The sequence below is a fragment of the Spermophilus citellus genome (assembly GCF_964194105.1).
Source record: "Spermophilus citellus genome assembly, chromosome: 5".
Lineage (NCBI taxonomy): Eukaryota > Metazoa > Chordata > Mammalia > Rodentia > Sciuridae > Spermophilus > Spermophilus citellus.
The window spans coordinates 81,197,939-81,221,875 of NC_138186.1; the positions used below are offsets into that span (position 1 = coordinate 81,197,939).

Here is a 23,937-nt window from a genome sequence, read left to right on the forward strand (position 1 = left end):
CTATTTTTAATTGTTAAGCCAATGAGCAATGAGTTGTATTTTGTCATAAACATACATCAGAATCTATATACACCTCAATTGAACATATACCTTTCTAAAATGTAGAACATGACCTTGGGCAACAAGTACATCACACATTTAAAGTATTCACAAATAGGAATAAGGCAACTTTAGATATCCAAAGCCATTCATGTATATTCAAGTTTAATGTAACTTATAATCCCTGGAAATAATGGTGAACTACAATTCCCTTTTTGTGGGTTTCTTTAAATAGCCTTAATTTTTGTGTGAATGATACAGAGAGAAGAGAAAGACTCTAATACCAGACTATAAGCCCTTTTGGGGTGGGATCCGTGTGTAATTCTCTCTTTTATCTCAAATATTTAATCTGTATTTAATAAGTACAAAAAGGTTTATCATTGATTCAACATTTTCTGGTTTTTTGGTTTCTTTATTTTCCTCCTTACTTGTGTCCTTCCTTGGTAGGTGGTTTCTTATTAAAGTAATAAATTTGTAATTTTGATTGTTTCCCACATGAGCCCTTGTAGTTTTAGCTATTGATAATTATGAATGGGAATCCTCAAAGGAATTTTGAAGATTAAATGAGTAAGTATCTGTGAATTACTTCAGATGGTATCTGGCATTTTCTAAGGGCAAGCACCTATCCATTGTAGGGACCCCATCAGTGTTTACTGAGTTAATTGATTAATTACTCTGAGTATGTGCTGGTTGAAAGTGGAGAAAATGTTCTACAAAATGAAGTTGTACAAAATGTTCTTCATTGGCGTTCCATCTTCAGGAGCACGACCATCCAAATGAACATGTGAATATTCCCATGTAATTTACATTTAGAGTTTTATAAAATGATTGGATTTTTCTTTTTGCCTCTTGAGGTCTTGATGACACATAGATTTCATCTACTTGTGTTTTGAATGGATTTAAATCAGGTTTCTTTGAAAAGACTTTCTCCAAATAATCATCTGGTAAATATGTTAGGGAAAGATAATGACATAATTTTCCTTAAATTCATATTTTTTTCCAGTTATTGGTTTCTCAGCCATGATCCAAGACTGAGGGCTTTTCTTTCATTAGCCTCTTTGCATTCTCATTTGCGATGTCATTGGGACCTTTAGTTATCACAGGGCATCTTTGTAAGTTTTGATCCTGTATCTTAAAAGATGTCTAAACTATGGCTTCATTTCCCATAAGGATGTCAAGTTATTGCTTGATCATAATACAAATGAGACTGTAAATTGCATTTGCATATTTCTGTGTCTGATTGAAACCTTTTTTTCTCTTGTAAGGTCTTTCACTTGACTTAGGCCAGCCAACTGACATATTGCTCATTAATCATACATATTAACTGTAGTAGTTAACGTTTTGAAATCTAACTTACCATCCTATCCGCGGGGACTAGTTCTTATTTTCTAAATGTGATGACATATGCTTCAGACACTGCTAATTAGGTCTTTCCCTTGAAAATTCACTCTGACATGTTTCAAGAACATTTTCCCCCTGAGTATGAGTTCATTAAATTATTAATATCCTGGTATAAGTCATGTAGGATTACTTACACAATGTAGCTTTCTCTATTTTGAAAACTATTGTTCATAGTGTAGGATGAAATAGATCTCACTTCCTCATGTGTCTTTTCTGGGTCAGGATCAGGAAAAAATAGATATTATATTCAGTAATATATAATGTTAACATAAGGTCAAGGAAACATCTTACACATTACTCTGGATCATCTGCACAAATATAAGGAAGTATTTTCATAAACAATCTAAGTCAATAACCTAAAATCATTCTAGTCAGCTTCTGTATTAAATGATGAGTTTGTAGTAGTTTTATCTTATACCTATTATAATTCTTATCCCTCAAAGATTTATATCTTTATTTATTTATTAGATATACAATTAAGTATAGCATAATAGTAATGATCAGAGACTAGTCATCCAGGTTTCCTACATTCACTTCCTAAGTCTATTGTTTATTAGCCACATGACCTTGTGTAAGTTACTTTGTCACTCTTTTGCCACATCTGTAAAATGGGAATCCTCAAAGAAATTTTGAAGATTTTGAGTAAATATGTGTAATTGACTTCAGATGGTATCTGGCATTTACTGAAGGCATTGTGTTATCTACTGCTATTGGAATACAAATCCTGTAGGGACAGGATTCAAGGTATTTCCAAAGCATGTAAAAGCACTTACCCATCATAAGGATCCCATAAGTGTTTATTGAATTAATTAATTAATGACTCTGAGTATGTGCTAGTTGAAAGTGGAGAAAATGTTCTACAAAATATAGTGAAGACAGATAAACATATGAGTTTAAAAATCATAATGGAAATTTAGGTAGTTTGGAAAGCTAACTTTGCTCTACAGATTTTATGTATGTGTATATGTATATACTAGATGTAGCAAGGATGCTGGGAACAAGATGTATTGGGATTTCTGATTAAAGGACACTTTCCTAGAGAGGAACAGAGGAAAAGTCAAAGGAGACATAAAAAGAATCTGGCAAGTGATCCACAGTTGGGATTAGAAGGACTCACTGTGGCACCAGTCTTTCCAGGAAATTATATCTTGTTCTAGGGAATGGAACTGACAGGAACCTAAAAGAGATAGATTAAGTACAGAGACCATATTACTTTTATCCAGTTATAGTTTCAACTGACATTAGATATTAAGTTTAAGGAAATGAAAAGTGACATTCAAATAAAGAAAAAGAATCCAGTATTGGTAAAAAGGTATAGCACCAGGTGTCCGGGGGGGGGGGGGTAATCAATATATTTTTTCAATATTTAAATCAATTATGCAAGTAAAAGAAGGTATGAGCTAGGAAATGCCTTCTGAACACACTTGATCTGAAGTTGGTGAGAAAAGAGGACTAAAGAGGACACACACATGTGAGACACATTGGAGCACAAGTGTCCAGGGGGCTTTCCAGAGTGTCCTATCTCATCTTATTGAGGATGTACAGACAGATGTATGTTTTCTGCCCATTTTCCCCTTCCATCCACGTGACCCCTCCACTCCAAGGAGAAAGCTGAAGAGAGTGATTAGAAGGAAGCACCTTTGAGAAAGAACTCAGTTCTAATTCCCTTCACTGGAACTCCTGAGCTCACTGAGAGCCAAACAAACAAGTCTATCCAAATATCTTTGAATGAATGTGCCTTTTCCCTCACATCTTCACCAACACTTATTCTTGCTTGTATTTTTGTTAACTATCATTATGACTGGGGTGAGATGAAATCTTAGAGTAGTTTTGATTTGCATTTCTCTAATTACTAAAGATATTGAATATTTATATTTATATATTTGTTGATTGCTTGTATATCTTCTTCTCAGAGTGTCTGTTCAGTTCCTTAGCCCATTTATTGGTTGGTTTTTTTGTTTTTTGATATTAAATTTTTTGAGTTCTTTATATATCCTGGAGGTTAGCCGCTCTATCTGATGTGTATTTGATAAAAATTTACTCTCATACTATAGGCTTTCTCTTCACCTCAATGATTGTTTCTTTTGCTGAGAAGAAGCCTTTTAGTTTGAATCAGTCCCATTTATTGATTCTTGATTTTATTTCTTGTGCTTTAGGAGTCTTGTGAAGGAAGTTGGGGCCTAATCCAACATGATGAAGATTAGGGCCTACATTTTCTTCTATTAGGTGCAGTGTCTCTGGTATATTCCTAGGTCCTTGATCCACTTTGAGTTGAGTTTTGTTCATGGTGAGAGAAAGAGGTTTTATTTCATTTTGCTGCTTATGGATTTCCAGTTTTCCCAGCACCATTTGTTGTAGAGGCTATTCTTTTTCCAATGTATGTTTTTGGCACCTCTGTCTAATAGGAGATAACTGTTTTTATGTGCTGGTGGGACTGCAAATTGGTGAAACCACTATGGAAAGCAGTGTGGTGATTCCTCAGAAAATGTGGAATGGAACTACCATTTGACCCAGCTATCCCACTCCTTAGTCTATAACCAAAGGATTAAGATCAGCATACTGGGCTGGGGATGTGGCTCAAGCGGTAGCGCGCTCGCCTGGCATGCGTGCGACCCGGGTTCGATCCTCAGTACCACATACCAACAAAGATGTTGTGTCCACCGAGAACTAAAAAATAAATATTAAAAATTCTCTCTCTCTCTCTCTCTCTCTCTCTCTCTCTCTCTCTCTCTCTCTCCCCCCTCTCTCACTCTCTCTTTAAAAAAAAAAAAAGATCACCATACTATAGTGACATAGCCACACTAATGTTTATAGCAGCTGAATTTACTAAACTGTTGGAACCAACCTAGATGCCCATCAATAGATGAATGAATAAAGAAACTGTGGTATATATACACAATATAATATTACTCAGCATTAAAAGAGAATAAAATTGTGGTATTTGCAAGTAAATGGATGGAGTTAGAGAATATTATGCTAAATGAAGTAAGCCAATCCCCAAAAACTAAAGGCCAAATGTTTTCTCTGATTAATGGATGCTGATCTATGGAGGTGGGGAGGCATGGAAGAATAGAGGAACTTTGGATTGGACAAAGGTGAGGTTGGTAAGGGGTTATGGGGGTAGGAAAGGGGTGGAATTAGATGGACATCATTACACAAATGATGTGTCTCTACATCATGTACAATCAGAGAATTGAAATGTTGTGCTTCATTTGTGTACAATGAATTGAAATTCATTCTACTGTCATGTACAACTAAGTAGAATAAATAAAAATAATCATAATTAGAGAAAAAAACAAATATCATTGTAATTGTCCTTTCTCTTCTACCTGAAGGCAGGATTCAGATCTTAATCATCTTAATATATTTCCCCCAGCACCAGTAGATAAAACACAGACAATAATTTTTTTCTGAACAACATGTACTCACAAAACTTTGACAGGATTTATTTCTGCAGCGAACATTTAAATATCCAAATGCAATTTAATCCATTAAATTATTTTCAATTGAAATTGTACAACAAAAATATTTCAGTTTCAAAATTGGGTGGCTATTATAGTTTGATCTTAGGGATTCTCTAGTTTTTGTTTTTCATTTGTCAAACATTTATTGACTAACTGCAAATGTGTTTCTATGGATTTTCTTGGTGCTAGTCAATTCAGTTCTTCAGATTGGACACACACAGCTCTAAAATCCCAACCTTGAATATATGTCTTTAAAGTGTGCAACTCAAAAATGTTAAAAATATATCCTATGACTTTATGTTAATATAAATTAAGATAAATTAAGATATTAATGATTTCATATTTCCATGCTGGCTGGTAATACTGAACTTGTTCTTGTTCCACTGGCCTAGATTCCGACCTGCCTGAGGTTTGTCAATCATCTTCACTACATTGTTTTCATTTTAACATTTCTAGGAAATAAACCCTATTATTTTATGTGTAGTATTGATCCCTCTACATGTTGATTTTGTCTGCTCTAAATCTAAAAGTATAACAGTTCCCTTATTAAAAAGTGAAAGATAAAATGCTACATTCATGAGGCGTTTTTTATAAAAGTGCTTGGTTTGGGAGATGTGGAAGCCTACTGGCATAATCCTCAGACAGCAAAGTAGTGTAAGACTTGATTCCTTCTCCAAGCTAAGAGCATTCCAGTTATGTAGGAAAGAACATTTTCATAACACGCTTCCAGCTTCCACACTCAAAATGTAGTCTATAAAAGTTAAAATATATTGCAGCATGTTCAGAAAATTGTTTAGACACACCCTACTTCGGTCCTACTCATGATACCAAGATGAGTCAAGTGTGTTGGAAAGATGGGCCTGATAAGCATAGAAAACAGACAGAAATCAAGACTGAGGCAGTTGGTCGTTTGGCATGGAAATTAGGGCATCCCAACAAATCTGAATGGAAAGTTTGGGTTGGCCTGCAAAGTCAGAGTTGAGAGTAAGGTGAGGCAAGCCGGGAAGAATTTGGAAACCTAAATTACAAAGGAAAAGTGATAAGCAAATGAGACATTTTTTTTAAATGGCTTGATCTCTTTTTTAAAAAAAAAAATGTTTTTTCAGTTGTTGATAGACTTTTTTTATTTTATTTTTTTTTTTAATTTACTTATACGTGATGCTGAGAATCAAACCCAGTGCCTCACACATGCCAGGCAAGTGAGCTACCACTGAGCCACAGCCACAGCCCTCAATGAGACATTTTTAAAAGTTTGACTTTGTTGTGTAAACACAAAAATATCACAGGTTCTTCCTGTTTAAATTTTAAACAATTTTTGATTTCATAAAAGTAGAGAATAGTGGTAATCACTAGAAGCTAGGGAGGGCCTGGGAGAGAGACCTGAAGAGAGGCTGCGTAACTCAGGTACCAAAAACTGTTAAATAGGAAGAAACTAGTTCTAGTGTTCTATAGCACAGGTGGGAACTGTAGTCTACAAAATATCTAGAAGAGTTTAAAGTTTTCCAACACATAGAAATTATAGATGTTTGAGAAATAGAAATGCTATTACCCTGATTTGGTCACTATACATTTTATATATGTATTAAATTATACTTTAGCCCATAAATATGTACAAATATTATGCATCAATCTAAAATAATAAAAAGAAGAAATTACAGAGCAAAGTGATCTAAATTGTGAATGATCAGAATATTCACAACAAGCAAACTGTAATCTTTTTCAATGAAGTATTATTTTATTTAAATTATCATTTATTGAATTGTAGCTTAGGGAGATTAGATAATAATGTCACAAACTTCTAATTTTTTTTTCTGAAAAGCCACATTAATTATCAATGCAGCCCTTTTAAAGAAAAGAAAAGAAAGGGACAGAGAGAGGGGGAAATTGTGAAGTGATTTGAAAATGTTAAGATTCCCATCTAGATGAAGAAGACAACAGAATGGAGTCATTTTTCCTATGCTCCAAACCCATTTCAAATTGTTTGCTCTTACTGAATTACATCCTCTTCCCATGTCCTTACAAGAGCCACTTGTCTGATTCCTGCAGTAACCAGACCTTTATGACGAGTGCTGTTGCTGTCATAGATGTTTTTTTAAATATCTGTTAAGATGTAAAATGCTCTTAGGATATTATACATTTCTTACATAATTATTCCATTCCACATTTTTGCACATATTAGTGATTTCAAATGTGGTAACTCTTTATAACATCAGTCATAAATCTTATTTCCGTTCACAATGTAAAAAAAGAAAACTAAACTTCCCAGATAGTCTGTAATGTTTTCCTGTGTAATTAACACCTCATTCACAGTTGTGTGTGCCAGTCAAGGCCCTGTCTCTTCTTCCTTGACATTTCCTTGATACCTCGTTCAAGCTAAGCTGATGCCTAAGAGCATGCAAAATATACACATGAAAACAGGGAAGTATTTTAAAGGAGCCAACTGTATTTATAAAACCTGGCAATTCAGGGAGACTACAAAGAAATGTGTTTTATCTTGTGGGTTTAGGGTCTGCATACCAACTTTTAAGTTGTTCTCCATTTGTGTACAATGAATCAAAATGCATTCTACTGTCATATATACCTAATTAGAATAAATAAACTAATTTTAAAAAATCTGATTACTGATTACCCTTATCAGCCTCACCAAAACAAAAAACAAAAACAGGTCACAAAAGAACTAATAGTCTGCTATTTGCATTCTTTTATCTTTTTTTTTTTTTTTTTTTTTTTTTGCATTACTAGAGATTGAACCCAGGGCCTTTCACATGCTAAGCACATGCTCTACCACTGAGTTGTATCCCCAGCCCTGCATTCCTCACTTAGTAATGTCCCTGGAGGGTTAAGTGTTTATAAATCAAGTAATCAAGTGTCTAATTTAAGATACACATGCTCTCTTACTGCAAGTCATCCTGGAAGGATCAGGTTATTTTCACTGTTGAAAGTTTATAGATGTCATTTATTTAAATAGCCTTGTTTGGGTTGGCATTTTCTTGTCTGTTTGTTTTGTTTTGTTTTTTTCTGAGAATAGTGGCCCTGGACATACCAAATGCAGATGGATGAAGTCATTAGATCATTTAAAGATAATTGTTCCATTATGAGACTCTCCTAATTTTATTTTTGCAAGTTTTATTGAAATATAATATACATTCATTAAATGTTTGCACTATAAGGGAACAACTTATTGCTTCCTCACAAAATAAACTTACTTGTATAACCAGCATAAGTTCAAGGAACAGAATATCAAGAAAACCCTCTGATGACTTCAGTCACTTCCTACCCCATTGTAACTTCTAATAGCATAGATTAGTTTTGCCTGTTTTTGATTGTTATATAAATTGATCAGCATTATGCTTGTAAGAAACATTCATACAGTTTATAGCATGTAGTTCAATTCCATTCATTTTAATTGTTACATATTATTCCATACTATGAATAAACCGCAGTTGATTGCTTTTTATTTCCCCTTTTAATGGGCATGTTGATTCTTATTTTATATATATTTTTAAATATTCATATGCATGGTTAAGAGTTGATTACATTTTTTAAAAATGCTAACTAGATGTTTTAGAAGATTTCCTTTAGATATTGTCAGATTGTTTTTATATTAAAAAAAATGGAAAATTGAATAAAAAGTGGTAGACAGGGGGAAAACACAACTAAAAATCATTCCCACCATGTACCAGACATTGTGGTAGGACTGGTATTTATTTGTTTTAGCTGTGGTAAAAAACACAATTTTTAACTCTACAGTTTCATAGTGTTAAGTATATTCACATTATTTTGAAACAGATCTCCAGAACTTTTTCATCTTGCAAAACTAAAACACTTATACCCATTAAATAATTCTCCTTTTCTCCTTCCTCCCACCTCCTGGTAACATCCATACTGCTTTGTATCTAAGAATTTAAATACTTTATATCTCTCACATAAATGCAGTCATGGCATTTATCTTATTGTGACTGGCTTATTTTAGTGTAGTATAGTTTAGTGTTGTATTTTTTTTTTATAATATTGATCCTCAGTGTCACTAAAGTTACTAAAAATTTAAAGTATTCAAGTACTTAGATACCACCTCAGGGTTTCTCCATGTTGTAGCATGTGGCAGGATTTCCTTCTTTTTTAAGACTAATATTCCATGGCATTAGGTATGTTTGCACCATATTTGGCTTATCCATTCATCCATTGAAGGACAATTGAATTGGTTCCACCTCGTGACTGTTGAGAATAGTGCTGCTATGAACATGGATATGCAAATATTTCTTCTTGATCGTACTTTCAGTTCTTTTGAGTATGTACCTGGAAGATCATATGATAGTTCTCTAATTATCTGATGATCTCTACAATATTTTCCGTAGCAGCTGTATTATTTTACAATCCTGCTAACAGTCCGTGTCCTTTTTGACACTTGTTATTTTCTGGATTTTTAGCAGTAACCATCCTAAAGGGAATGTGTGACTAGAATGTTATAAATGATCCCTTTTTTAATCCTTCAAGAAACCTGTGGCAAAGTGTAAAGTACCATTTAATAGCAATGCAGTCTTTGCACAGAAACTTTCTATAAGAGAAAAAGCAGGGATTCCAGTCCAGGTGGTTCTGAACTTGACAATGAAAAATTTATTCTCGAAGTTTCACATACTCACAAAATCAATTGAGTTATTTTGAGCTGTGATTACAAAATATAAGGTGCTCTATAGAATTTCCCGACTTTACGTGTAAAATAGGAGATGTAGTTTTCTCAAACTGTGATCCCTAGAACAGCACTATCAGCATTCCTGTGAACTTGTGAGAAATGCAGATTCTCAGATCATACCCCAGACCTACCAAATCAGAAACTCTGAGAGAAAAGAGAGGGGTCTGCTCAACCAGCCCTCCAGGTGATCCTGATGCATGGTCAGGTTTGAGCACCACTGGGTTTAGATCATTAGGCAGATATCCTAATGGTGGTCTTTTTACTGTTGCCAAACTGGAAACTGACATGTTGAGCATGTTGGAGTTTCCAGGGTAACCTGATAGAGTGAACTGTGTTCTGTACTTTATACCTCAGTTTTCAGGAAAGTGTTGGATTGGCCCAATTATAACAAAACTGGGAAAATAGCACTCCATATGTTAGAAGTTTTAGCCAGACTCCAATTTCGCAGAGTTGCTTCTCAACAAATGGCCACCCGAGAACAGCCACCCTCCCCAGGACAATCTCTCTCGGCTCAGCAGGGATCTGGGTTATCTGCCAGGATTTTCATGCTGGCATCCAAGTTCCCACTTTTTGCCTCCCTTTAGAGTGGGCCTGCAGTAAGCCTGGGAAGAACAGAAATAGCAGGAGATAGCAGAAACAAATGTGGAAACAAATATCAACTATTCCTCCTGCCAGCATCCCAGGCTTCTACCTGTCCCACCGTCAACAGCCCCTGGTCCCAGGTGTCCTGGACCAGTTCCCCAGAGACTTGTGAGGTACACAGCAAGGAGTCAAACATCACACTTCCCTCTGAAAAATGGAGGAATCTGATTTTAATCTAGAATGAGAACTGTGGTTTTACCTATGGTCTTTACATAATTATTAATAATAGAATATTTCAGGTTGTCTTGCTAAAATAATAAAATTCATCCTACCAAGAATCTGCTAACTCTTAGATAAGCTTTTGCCTTACCTTAATGCTTTTGAATGAAAAGAGAGAGCTTTTGGAGGAGCAGAAGATTGTGCAGCTGCATTCAGTGCTGCTGACAGCACTGAATAAGATAAGGGACTTAATTCCTGGGGCTTTTTAGGGAGAAGGATGGTAATGTCTAGGAGAGGCCTTGAACCATTATGATGATAGGAACTGTGGCCTCCATTAGTGCTTTCGAGGCTAGTTGTACTCCCAAGCATGCACCTATTTCTCTTCCATCGGCCCCTGCTCTGTGCTGTCAGAGCGCCCTCAAAAGGGCACTGAGACCTGTTTCTCAAGTTCCAAGGGCTTCCTTTACCTGGTTCTATGATATATTTAATGACAGAGCTAAGTGACTATGTTGCATTGTAAAACTCATCTTTAAAAATGGTTCAAATCTCTTATTACATGGAGGGAAATGAATTACAGTAGATGGGGTAGAGAGAGAAGATGGGAGGGGAGGGGAGGGGGGATAGTAGAGGATAGGAAAGGTAGCAGAATACAACAGTCACTAATATGGCAGTATGTAAAAATGTGGATGTGTAACCGATGTGATTCTGCAATCTGTATTTAGGGTAAAAATGGGAGTTCATAACCCACTTGATTCTAATGTATGAAATATGATATGTCAAGAGCTTTGTAAGGTTGTGAACAACCAATAAAAAAAGAAAAGAAAAGAAAAAAATGGTTCAAATCTGCTTCAAGGGATTAGTAAACTTCAGGCCTGGAAACTGGGTTTAAATTGAAAATACATGCTGGTTCAAGTTATCTGCACAAATATGTTCCACTAACTTAATAACTCTCACAAATATTCTACCTGCTTGTCCACTCTTAGAAAGGATGTGTAAATGAACCCAGCCCTCTCTCTGCAGTCCTGGAGCATACACATCAGTACACTTGACAGTGGCAAGACTGACTTAATGATCATGTAAATCAGCAGAGAGATGCAAGGATTGGATGCCTGCCTTCCATACTAAATTGTGAATGCTTTTTGCTCCTCAACTTAACACATGTCAATGTTGTTTTACAATGTCTGACACTGAATTTGTCTTCAACATCAACTCTGTGGTAAAAATTGACCAATAGTTGGCCTCATTTTCCCCACTTCCTGCCCAAATCAATACACATGTCTCCTCTGAAGAATGGGGAATGTAAACAGAACTTGATCCTATGGTTTTAACTTACCTCAATCTGATGTGTGCTTAAAGAAAGAACCAATCACTTACTTGGATGCCATTGATTTAGTTTTTTCGTGCTCTTGTGAATTAATAAATTTACAGTTCTTCTATTTTCTAAGTAAACTTTTTATCATTGATTAGTCCTCAAAGGCTAATTGACTTATATTTACTAAAAGACCCAATATATTGATTTTCAGAAAATGTAGACTGCAGGACTAGGAAATGGTGTACCTGTGAATAACTTGTATTAAATATATAGAATATCAACCTGTATATTCATTCCAATTTTATAGTCCCCCAAAGAACTCTAATGTTTAGGTCTCTAAAATGAAAGAACACAAAGACACCACTTTTTATATTTATTTTATTTTTTTTTAAAGTTAAATTCTGTTCTGTAGATGTTAGCTAGGATGATTTATGAAAATGGGTGCCTTTTTGAAATGAAGTCCTTGATGGCACGCCCTTAACTTACCTTCATCAACAGTGGGCATGTTTCTCATCCAATCACTGCAGAGCATTTGCTTGCTTACCTCTCAAAGTTTACTCTGCAGACCCAGCTGTTATTTAAACTTCCTATTTCATCCCAAGCTTAGGTGAAAACCAGAGAGATCAAGTAAGTTTGCCTCACACTTTTAGAGCAAGAAAATTAGAGAATAAAAAGGATCTTTCTGTGTTTATGATTTCAATTATTTTTTTAAAAAAGTATTGAAAAGATCAACCAAATGCAATTATGTTTTATCACTAAGACTTTTGTGTAAATATTCTACCAATAAGGTAATCAAATAGTTATTAATAACAATGAACTAGAATGAAGATATTCAGAAAACATGCTCAGAAATGCTTCTCATTCCAAATGTATACTTCTAAAACCTAAGCTTACTTTCTTTTAAAAAAAAGTTTAAGACAATAATTGTATAATAAGAAATTAGATGCTCTTAAATGATATTTGATCAGAGTTACTTAAGATGTTAACACAAACTTACCTGACTCTTGCAATTAGAATTTAGCTGGTTTTGAAGTGGGAGAGTTAACATTCAGTTACAATAATGAAGATTAATATGCAAGAATTATACATTTTAGTTCACTTATAAAACAGCTTAACCATCCAAAAGAAAGAAAAGAGCTAGCTAATGTGCTTTAGACAGAATATATAATTATGTTTAGCACAGTGCTTTTCAAATTTAGTGAGCATAAGAATTACCTGAAGTAATTCTAAAATGTAGATTCATAGTTCCCATCCCCAGAAGCTTCTAACCAGTAAGTACAAGATAAAGCCCAAGAATAGGCATGAAGTAGGTGACCTACCTTAACCTTAGGTAACTCCTATAAAATTAGAATTTGGAGCCCTCTTTTAGAAGCAACAAATTAAGTTGACAGATGCATTTATTATTTCATCCTAAACTGCAAAATCATCAGATAAAATGCCAATCTTAAGTCATCTTTCAGAAAATTTATATTACTAGCTAGAGCATACTGCTAGACAGCAATTAAGGTATATTCATTTCAGGTACTTTATTTTTCATTGTGGTAATTATGAACTAACCCAGAGCTTTTATAATTCCCTGATGTTTAAGAATCATATGGACTTGGGATGTTTTTTTTTTTTTAACTTTTGTTAATTTTTACTGTTTTCCTATTGCCATTTAATATGTTTTATATTACAGCAAAAGGAGATCACAGCATTTATTTGTTTTTCTTTGGTTTCAAGGGAAGAAGAGGAAAAACAGGACCACCTGGAAAACCAGGACCCCCAGGGCCACCTGTGAGTAAACAATAGGAGGACTGCCCCCATCCTCCTGTCCCCATTCTGTCTGCCTTTTTACTTCCATATGTGACCTCAGTGCTAGTTTATTTCCCTGTAGAATAATTTACTTCTTTGTACTGTTCAGAATAATTGGCTTCAGCACTTGCAGGGGAAATTCATGCTCCCTATACCACCACCATCATCACCACCCAAACTGGGAGATAAAGGCTGCTGGTAGCTCTCTGTATACCTCAACCCCTTGTTTATCAGTTGAGCGTCCTCAACTGAACATCTCCCACAATCATCCAACAACTGAGCATCCCTAAGCCACATGTACAAACAGATGAATTCTGTTCTGAGTCTGCCTGAGCTCAATTTCAAATGCTTAATAACATTCAGGCTGGTTGTAAGATAGACAACTGAGGAAGCACATCCACTCTTCTTGATACAAAATGTATTATCAGGGACTGCGGTTGTAGCTCAGTGGTAGAGCGGTTGACTAGCACGTATAAAGAAGTGGGTTCAATCCTCAGCACCACATAAGAGTAAATAAAAAAAAGGTATTGTGTCCATATACAACTAAAAACACATACTTAAAAAAATGTGTTGTTAGAGAATGTCATAGAACTTACTTTCTAAATAGAGTTAACTTATCTCATTCCTTTACCCCAAAATTCTGAAAAAAAGGATTCCATCTCTTGTGGTTTTAATAATTCTAACCTGCCAGAGTCTGGTCTGTGTCCAAGCTACTCCAGTGATATGGATTCTGGGTCACTAATAATCCCTAAGTTGCCAGATTCCCAGGGCACTTCCATGCTTCATCTTACTTCATTGCCACACAGAAATTTACTCTGTGGATGGCTCTCTTTGAAACTCTCTGTTCTCTTGGCTTCATAACAATTATTTTTCTCTCCTAACTCTAGGGCTATCCCTTGGGTCTCCCTTGTTAACAACTTTCCTTCTGTCCCCATCAATATGTTGGATGAATTAATAAATCCCAATCATTTATTCCCATCCATATATCCCTCCAGTGTTCCAGGCCTACATCCTGTGGTTCAGTATCTCCATGTGGAACTCTCTTAGGGGTAGTACAAAAGGAACATGTCCAAAATTCTCTTTAAAAATAATTCTAGATTTTTTCCTCTTTCACCCTCTGTATATACAGTCCCTAAACCATGCCAACCCTATATCTCTATAGGGGATATAGGGATATATAAAAATATGTATATTTTGTAAATCCATCTTCTCCTCTCCATCTTCATGGCCACCTCCTTAAATGAGGCCTAGGCAACTTGTATCTATATTTTTGTGGCCATCTAACAACTGGTCTCTTTGCCTTTACCTTGTCTAAGTGGAGTAATATCTCTAAATCATGACTCCAACCATGTAGCTCAGGCTTTACAAATCCATGCTGACTTGAATCACTTAAAATTGCTTAATAGCTTAAAACTATTTGGTTTAAAATGTTTTAAAGCTTCTCATTTCTTCAAGAAAGATGGATGCCATATCTCCTACCTGCCATTCTGGGCCCTTCATGGGTTGCCTTCTGTCTACCATTACCCTCCTCCTCAATGCCCTTCCTCCCTTCCTAATCTGCAGTGTAATCTTGCCATGCTTTGCAAATGTTCTCCACTATCTTCATAACTAGCTTCAGCACCAGTTCTCCTACGTGGCCTTTGATGGGCTACCCTTCATTGTCCTGGATCCATGAACCTTCTGCAGATACAGCACATTGCTTTGTAACTGTTATTTTCCTTATCTGTCTGACCACTTCCCTGTAATTTCTTTTAAACCACTATTTTTGTCACCATCGACTAGCATAGTTTCTGTCCTATGGCATGTAATTATTGATTATTTATTTAATAAGGGAATAAACAAATAAATATAATTTTCAAATAGGAAAATGAAGGGCTGGGGATGTAGCATAGTAGTAGAGGGCTCGTCTAGCATGTGCAAGGCCCTGTGTTCAATCTCTAATACCAGGAAAAAGGAAGGAACGAAGGAAGGAAGAAAGAGAGGGAGGGAAAGGAACAGACAAGACCAGATAAGTGCCTTTTTAAAGAACAGAACTTTACTTAGCTACTAGAGGACTCCACACCTATCTCCTCAGGTATCTCTTAGGATGTCGTCACATGCCAGAAATGAACATAATATGTGTCGAGTCATTTATTTTCATTTCACTTTATTTATTCAAGTGGATTATACTCTTAGAAGGCATTGTGTCACTTAATATGATATAAAAATAAGGGGGTATGACTTAGATATCCTAGAATTCAATCTTTAAAGTATCATCTTTGTTGATTTTTATTCCAATGTTTTTGGCAAAATAGAGAACATATTATAAGATTTTGAATACTTGTTTTATCTTTCAAAAAAGAAAGCTGGTGAATGCCAACAGGCAAGATTAGACGTTGGTGTCTTTTTTCTCAGGATAATTAAGACAGGATAATTACTGTCGAAGGGGAGGAATTTGAATGATGAAGGTCTTTATGCCAAGCTTGCCAACTGTCTATGAGAAAAGAGGATTACACTGAATTCTGGAATGAGTTCTCAACTATTGATCAAATGAGTTCATCCAGGAATGTCAAAGATTAACAAATATGTACTGGGCCTGCTGGCATGTGTCTGTGATTCTAGCTACCTGGGAGGCTGAGGTAGGAGGATGGCAAATTTGAGGCCAGCCTGGATAACTTAACAAGACCTTATCTCAAAATAAAATGAAAAGAACTAGGATATAGCTTGCAGGTAGAACACTCTTGGGTTAGAACCCAAGTCTCACAAACAAGAGGGTGTGGGGGCATGGAAAGGGGAGGGTGGGGGCAGGGAAAGGAAGAGGAGTGACTTTATGAAAGGATTCATTGTAATTCCACAGGGTTTTTTGGTTGTTGTTTGGTTGGTTGGTGGTTGGTTTGGTTTGGTTTTGCCAGCATATTTGGGGGGAAGGAATTATTTCAAGTATTAAATTTAGAATTTAAATTCAGCTACGGATCTGATACAGAGTACTCATTAAATCCTGAATACATACTTGTAAAAATAAAAGTAGTTTATTAACATGTAATATAAGATACCTAGTTTGCTAAACTAAAGGCATAGGAAAAAAATCTATGCAGAAAATTATATATATGAATGAAAAGCATTAGGCTAAACTCAGCTCATTTTCTGTATGAGAATTGCAGTTTATGGAAACTCTCAGTCTTTCTGATTCTGGTATGATACCTCTGACTGACTGAAATGCCTTTTCTCTCATACAACAATCATCAAAGCTTCACCTTGGGATACAGTTATCACCAACTTTTGGATGTTTTAAATTGATGACGTGTATAATAGTATGCTGCAAAAAAGTCCCGTAGAGTACCCAGCCATACTTGGGCTTAGTTGAGGATAGCTTGGAAAAGAAAAGTAAAATAATTGGCTTCCCACATTTTTCTGTGCCACCTTCACATTAATTTTTCGAAACATAATGTACTTTATAAAGAGAACTGTTATTTCCCAAATGACTAGACATGAAGAGAGTTCTTCAAAATGAGTCCTTTTGAAGTCATAATAACGAACATTTTAAGAAAATGAGCTCATAAAAAAAAAAAACCTAACTGTTTCTAATTCACATTGTTCAACTGTTTCACAAACGTTTATTGAGGCCCTACTGTGGGCCTAATACTCCCTTAGCAGCTGGACTTGCAAAGCTAAGTAAGACATTGTCCTTGCCTCCTAGGAGATTCAAGTTTAGGAAGAGAATTCAGTGAAGTTAATTGTTAGGGCTGGTTTCCTATAGGAATTTATAACTGAAGTGTAAAGATTGAGGAGGATTGCCCAGAAAAGCAGATAGAAAGGGAGAAGGGATCAAGCTAGGTATGAGGTACTAGGTACTATTGGCAGCTAGGTACTGTTTTTGCAGGGACAAAAACAGAGTGCTGAGCCTCTGGCAAAGGAGGTGGGGAGCTATCCAGTGGAGGGAGAGCAGGAGGCCAGCAGTAGTGAAGCCAAAGGCAGCCAGGGTCATGGGGAAGCTCTAAGTCGGGTGAACCCATGAAAAAGTATAAGGATTCTAAGCTGGAGAGCCCCAGGACCAGATTGTATTGTTAGGTCACTCTAGAGGAACATTGGAATTGAACTGCAAAGAAAGTAAACAAGATTCATTGAAGCTATCATAGTATTTACTGTTTCTAAAGTATTAGCAGAGTATTTGTTATCTCTGTTTGCAAGTCCCTTGGAGGTATTTACATTGTATAGAGAGATATAGATTGTATACACAGAGGGGGAGGAGGAGGGGAAGATTTTTAAGAGAAATCCCAGGCTGTTTGTGGACATTTTTAGATCAAATGTCATTTTCTATTTATTTGTCTTTTCCAACATTGTATCCTGTGTGACATGAGCCCCATCTCACAGCAGAAAGGAAGGCAATTAAGAGAACAAAAGAAGGGTTGTTAGGGGCTAAAATTCTAATTGGGACTGGAGATGGTTATGACTCACATGTGAGATCCCTAAAGCATGCATTAGAATTTCTTTTGCCAACATGAAATGTAAAATAATCTTAGTTTTATCTCTTTTATTAAACATTAATTAAAATATCCCTCAAATGAATGAATATTTTATATAATTTTAATGTTATGCCTGAGCAGTTCATTTTTAGAAAAGTTGAGAAGAGAAAACTAGTCTAGTTGATGTCACTGTCTGAAAAGAGCCAAGGAATTGGAGTTATCTGGAGGCACAAATCCTTTGATAACAGCACATTTTGATCAATGTCCTCAAGAAGATGTCCTTCCCTTTGGGGATTTAGAGGTGTTCCCTAAATCAAAGGTAGTGTTGTTATTTAGGGGAGTGTCGATGAAGATTAAAAGACATGGAACTGAAAGGAAAAGTCTCTAATGGCCTGAAGCAACTCACATAATTAAAATGCTTTAACCAATTCTTCCACTTATGGTTCTTTGTACTGAAGCCAAATTTGTATTTTCTTACTTTCTTAAGAAATTTTTGTACCAAAAAGGCAAGTTGCTTACAAAGAATAATTTCCTACAACTTTCTATTTATCTAATTGTGTGGTAGTGGCGGGGGGCAGTGTGGATAATGGGTGTGTCTGTGTGTGAAAGGACAACTTTTTCTCCCTGAAACACTATCTCCTAGAGAAGAAGCCGATTTCTAACAAGGGGATATTTATGAAAGTAAATCTATTGAACTAATGTTATTAAGTTGTCTTCATGAGTCAGTGTTTCATGAAAGTCATATATATATTGCTCCAAATTAGCTCTCCATATTTAATAGCAACATTATCTTTAGGGAAAATTCGTCTTTAGGGAAGACTTTGTTGGAATCTACACACATGTAATCAGCATATAATAAAATTAATCAAAGTACTTGTAACTGAAGAGCAACTAAACAGGTTATTTAACAGTTTTGGCTATGAACCCTTATGTTGAACATAGTTTTTTAAGTATTTTTCCAACTTCCTGTTAAAAAGCAAAGCTGATCTCACAAAGGAAAAAGCTTCCACATTTTCCAAATATGCCATCTTATCCTGAACAAATATTCTGCATTGCTGAGTGTCTTACTCTGTGTTCTGTTGTTATGGCTGACTGCCACAGAACAATTAGTTTATCAAAAGTAGACCTTTACTCAACTCACAGTTCTGGAGGCCCAGGAGTCCAAGAGAATGGTGCTGCCATCCTGGAGGCCATCTTGCTGCAGCATAGCATGGCTGAGGGCATCCTGTGGGGTGGGACATAGCTAGCTGCTAACTCACTCCTCTCTTCCTCCTCTGATAAGCCACTAATGCATGGTGACCCCACCCTCAGGACCTCACCTAATCCTAATTACTTTACAAAAGCCACCTCCAAATGCCATGAAGATGAATTTCAGGGTTAAGTTTCCAATGCCTGAAATTTGGGGGGACACATTTAATCCATAACAGAGAGAAACCATTAAGTAGAGACATTTTAGATTAATAATACCAACAAATACATCAAGACTGAGAGCAGTTTTTCAGAGTCCCAAAGTATCAAAGTGCTGAATGACTCTTTAGGAGAAGAAATAGTGCTAACTTTTGAGGAAACAAATGCAGAGGAAAGAGGGATGGACTAAACCAGGAGAGTTTATTAAAGAGCCAGCTCTGGTTAGATATGACACTTCCTATGTTTTATGGAGTCTCACAGATATCTTGAGAAGTAGAAGTTATCCTCTATTATGGAATAAGTGATGAATGGAAACATCGTATAATTTGCCCAAGATCACACAAGTCTAACAGAAGGAGCCAGAATTAAGTCCCAGGAACTGATTCCTAAAGTCACCTTCATCATGGTGGATCAGTGGTGTCAGAGACAATTTTCTAGTTTATGGTTTGACTAGGATTGGCCCACAAGCATCATATACAAAACATTGTTTGAATTTTTGCATGGCACTGTTCTACATCAGGACAGAGACAGTACAGGATGCTGGTGAGGAACCTAATCCAATCCCTCACTAGCTCATTTTAGACAATTCACCTGACATTTCCACATCTTCATTTGCTTCTCTCTAAATTTGAAATGATAGTACCTGCCCTGCCTAATTCCCACAGCTCCTAGAAGGAGGAAACAGCATGTGTATGAAAAAACTTTCCTCTGCGTGTGAAATTCTCTCTAAATGTAACTTAAACCCATTACTAATTCTGAATGCCTATTCACATTGTAGGTAGAAGAGCTCCTCTTGAATCTATAATGGAACCAACACATTTTTTTTCTCTTTACTAATTTCCCAAAATACAATTAGCAAAAATTTGTCTATCAACACATTGCTTAAGTCAGTGATTACTGTACCTATGGAATACTTATTCTAGATATGTAAAGCCACTCTTGAAGAGATAGAAAAGTTATTCTCAAATAAGCACTAACATTTTGGGCCTAGGGATTCTGTGATATTTTTTTCTCCTCAGCTTTACAACCTCTTGCTTGCTTGTTTGTTTATCCATGATCTATTGTGTTTTCTTAATTGTGATGGTCTCAACTACTATTCCTCATACTTTAGTAAAATTCTTTCATAAAAAGCCTTCCAGGTCTCTCAGTAGCATATGCAATGGAAAATAGTGGCCTCATATTATGATGAGACTTGACAAGTCTTAAGACTTAGAATATTTTGTTTCAAGTATTCTGATTTTTAGTTTCTTTAGAAAAGAAGGGAAAGCAGCTGGAAATGAGGCGGAGCAGGAGGGAAAGCCAGAGAATTTAACTAATGAGCCATTAAAGGAAGTATGTATTAGCCCACCCATTTGACATTAACTTTACTTCTCATTCATCATCACTCTAAGGAGCGTTTATTAAAGACCACATTAATTTTAAAATGTGTTATTATTTCTTTCTATTATAGGCAGGCCTTTTGATTTTTCTTTCTTTTTTTCTGGTATTGTTTTTGTGCATTGTTTCATTATTGCAGTATGAGAATGAGCAGTAGGCTCAAATGTGTCACATTTCAGTGCATAGCAATTTAGGTTGAAAACAGAAAAGTCAAGAAATGTGTAATATAGGGCAGCAGCTCCCTCTACTGTTTCTACTTGGAAATTTCTAAGCAAAAAAAAAAAAAAATGACACTTCATAGATCTTGGGAGGATGTTGCAGATTATGTAAATTTTTCAGTGTTTTATGCTTAATTATAAATCAATACAATTTTCAAGATTTTGTTGCACTTTCTGTTTATCTTGTACCTTAAAGATAAGTACTATACCATTTTTAATTTCAACATGATACTTTCTTGAGATGAAAAATCTTTACTTAGCTCACGGACCTCTAAAATGGCTGTTACAAAACACCAACAAAACTCTGCAGCACTAATTTAATAGGAACTTACTCCAGTTAAATCTATGCTTCTTTTCTAAAACACTGATCTGATTTAAAATATACAAAATCATGTTATTTCTACTTTAATTTTAACTTCATTTAAGTGGAACATCTTTTACCTTTAAAGCATGAATCATTACATAATCTAAAAGGTATGATTACATAGCAGTTTACACACTTAAAATAATAAATTTAGGATATAAAGTTGGATTCATTTACAAAAGTGAGTCCATCTTTGATTTTGCTTTTTATACTTTCAGTTAACTGTGGTCAACCATGGTCCAAAAATATTAAATGGAAAGTTCCAGAAATAGGCAGTTCATGAGTTCTAAACTATACCTCATTTTGATTAGCATGATGAAATATCACATCATCCTATTCTGTCCCATCCAGGATATGGATCACCTCTGGCCACTGAATTCACACTATACAACCTTTATCTTACTTGACAATGGCCCTAAAGTTCAAGAACGGTGATGTTTGCAATTGGGATATGCCAAAGAAAAGCTGAAGCTGTAAGTGAAAAGAGGGAAATTCTCAATAAAGAAATAAAAAGGAAGCTGAGATTTCTGAGATCTATGACAAGAACAAATCTCTTTGTGAAATTATGAAAAAGGAAAAAGAAATTATGGCTAAATTTGCCATTATACTCCAGACTACAAAAATTATGACATGATGGAAGAGGCATTAAATTATAAAATTTGTGCCAGGCACAGTGATAGACACCTATAATCTCAGCAACTTGTGAAGCTGAGGCAGGAGGATCACAAATGTGAGGTCAACCTGTGGAATGCAGCAAGACCCCGCCTCAAAATGAAAAATGAAAAGGTCTGGTGATATGGCTCAGTAGTAGAGTTCCCCTGGGTTTAATCCCCAGTACCAAAAAAAAAAAAAAAAGAAGAAGAAGAAGAAGAAAACATATACAGATTGGTATTATCTATAGCCTCTAGATATCTGCTGAAGGCTTTGAATGGATACAGGTGAGAGGGAATATGGTAATTAACAACTACTTATTGAACATCTACCAGATGTTAATCACATATCCTGTATGTGACCAAATGCATTTTGAGGTTCATCAGGTCTCCATGGAAATCTAATTCATATTCTTAGCATCCTGTCTATAAGTCTTGATCTGATCAGGGTTTGTCATGCTTGCAGATTTCCCTTTTTCTGTTATAAACAATGGATATATAGGGGTTTAGAAAGCCAAAGTAACAAACAAGCTACAGAAAAGTTCTCTACCTTTAATAAGTTACATTCTGCTATGACGAGAGGGGAAGGTGTAGCAGGATTGCTAAGCAATTAAATAATAAACTAAACAATTTCAGTTGACTGTGGGGTACTGTAGAGGAGCAAACTCCTCTGATAAAGGAGGAGCATACTCCTCTGATTAAAACAAACAAACAAACAAACAAACAAAAAACTCCAAATAATAAATATTTGGAAGGAAGAGAGGAATTGCTCTGGTCCAGAGACCCAAGGGAGGGCTCTCTAAGCAGGTGACAAGAATTGTCCAATCAGATCCAGACATGAAAAGGGCTCTAGATGGGGAAAATCTTGATGCACTTACTAAATATAAAAGAGCTAAGAGAACTGTAGTGCCAGAAAAAACTCTGAGAGTCAAGTGGCTTTATCACACAGGGCCTTATAAGAATAGGAGTGGGGGGGTACAGGTGGCAATGAAAATAATCAACTGATCACATTTCCCTTTTGTACTTGTTAGATGTTGTTGTTTTTAATCTGAGGTGGTTAATTTTGGTTTTTGATTTTTCATGTGATGAAATTATTATTCCTGCTGATACAAATCAATTATCCTCAACATAGTATCTTTTTTAGCCCATCATTTTTTAATCTCTAAGTAGAACAGTGCTTTAGTCAGTTTTTCCACAGCTGTGACAATCTGACAAGAACAACTTTAGAGGAGGAAAAGTGTTTTGGGGGACTCAGTTTCAGAGGTCTCAGTCCATACATAGCCAGCTCCATTCCTTGAGGCTCAAGGTGAGGCAGAACATCACGGCAAAGAGTGGGTGGAAGGAAGTGGCCCACATGATGATCAGGAAGCATAGAGACTCCACTCACTAGATACAAAATATAGACCCCCAAAGCATGCCCCAATGACACACCTCCTCCAACTACACCCTACTCACCTTCAGTTACCACTCAGTTAATTCCATCCCTGATTGGGTTAAGACTTTCATAACCCAATCATTTTTTCTCTAAATCTTCTTGCATTGTCTCACCCATGAGTTTTGGGGGACACCTCATATCTCAACCTTAACAATAGGCAACAGACTTGTTTGCTGAGAGAACATAAAAAACTGGCAAAGCTTTGGTTGTAGCCCATTCAATTTCAGTCTTGTCTGAGTCCACTGGACATCATACTTTTCATTAAATATGGAGAATTCTGTCACATATAAGTCAGTTTTTCTTTGTCCCTGAAGCTAAGCCTGAGGATTCCTTGCTGATAGGTCACATGCTGAGTCAGATAAACAGTTGTAACAACGAAAATGCATGCCCTCAAACATCATAGAACTAATGCACTTGGTACCCATTATGCATTGCTATCCACAACTTGTATATTTTCCATCTCTAACTTTATTTACCCTGCACTGAGAATTCAAGATACAAAATTACTATTTCTAGTATAAAGCAATGTCCTCTCCAAAACAA

At 35.8% G+C, this 23,937-nt stretch overlaps 1 protein-coding gene across 1 annotated transcript in view; it reads left to right on the top strand.

Moving 5' to 3' along the window:
• The window catches only part of COL19A1 (collagen type XIX alpha 1 chain), a 334,697-nt gene that overhangs the window by 205,520 nt on the left and 105,240 nt on the right, over positions 1-23,937 (top strand). Inside the window, exon 17 of the mRNA XM_081293835.1 lies at positions 13,430-13,483. Coding sequence (XP_081149961.1) covers positions 13,430-13,483 — 54 coding nt within the window. The remainder of the gene's footprint in view (positions 1-13,429; positions 13,484-23,937) is intronic.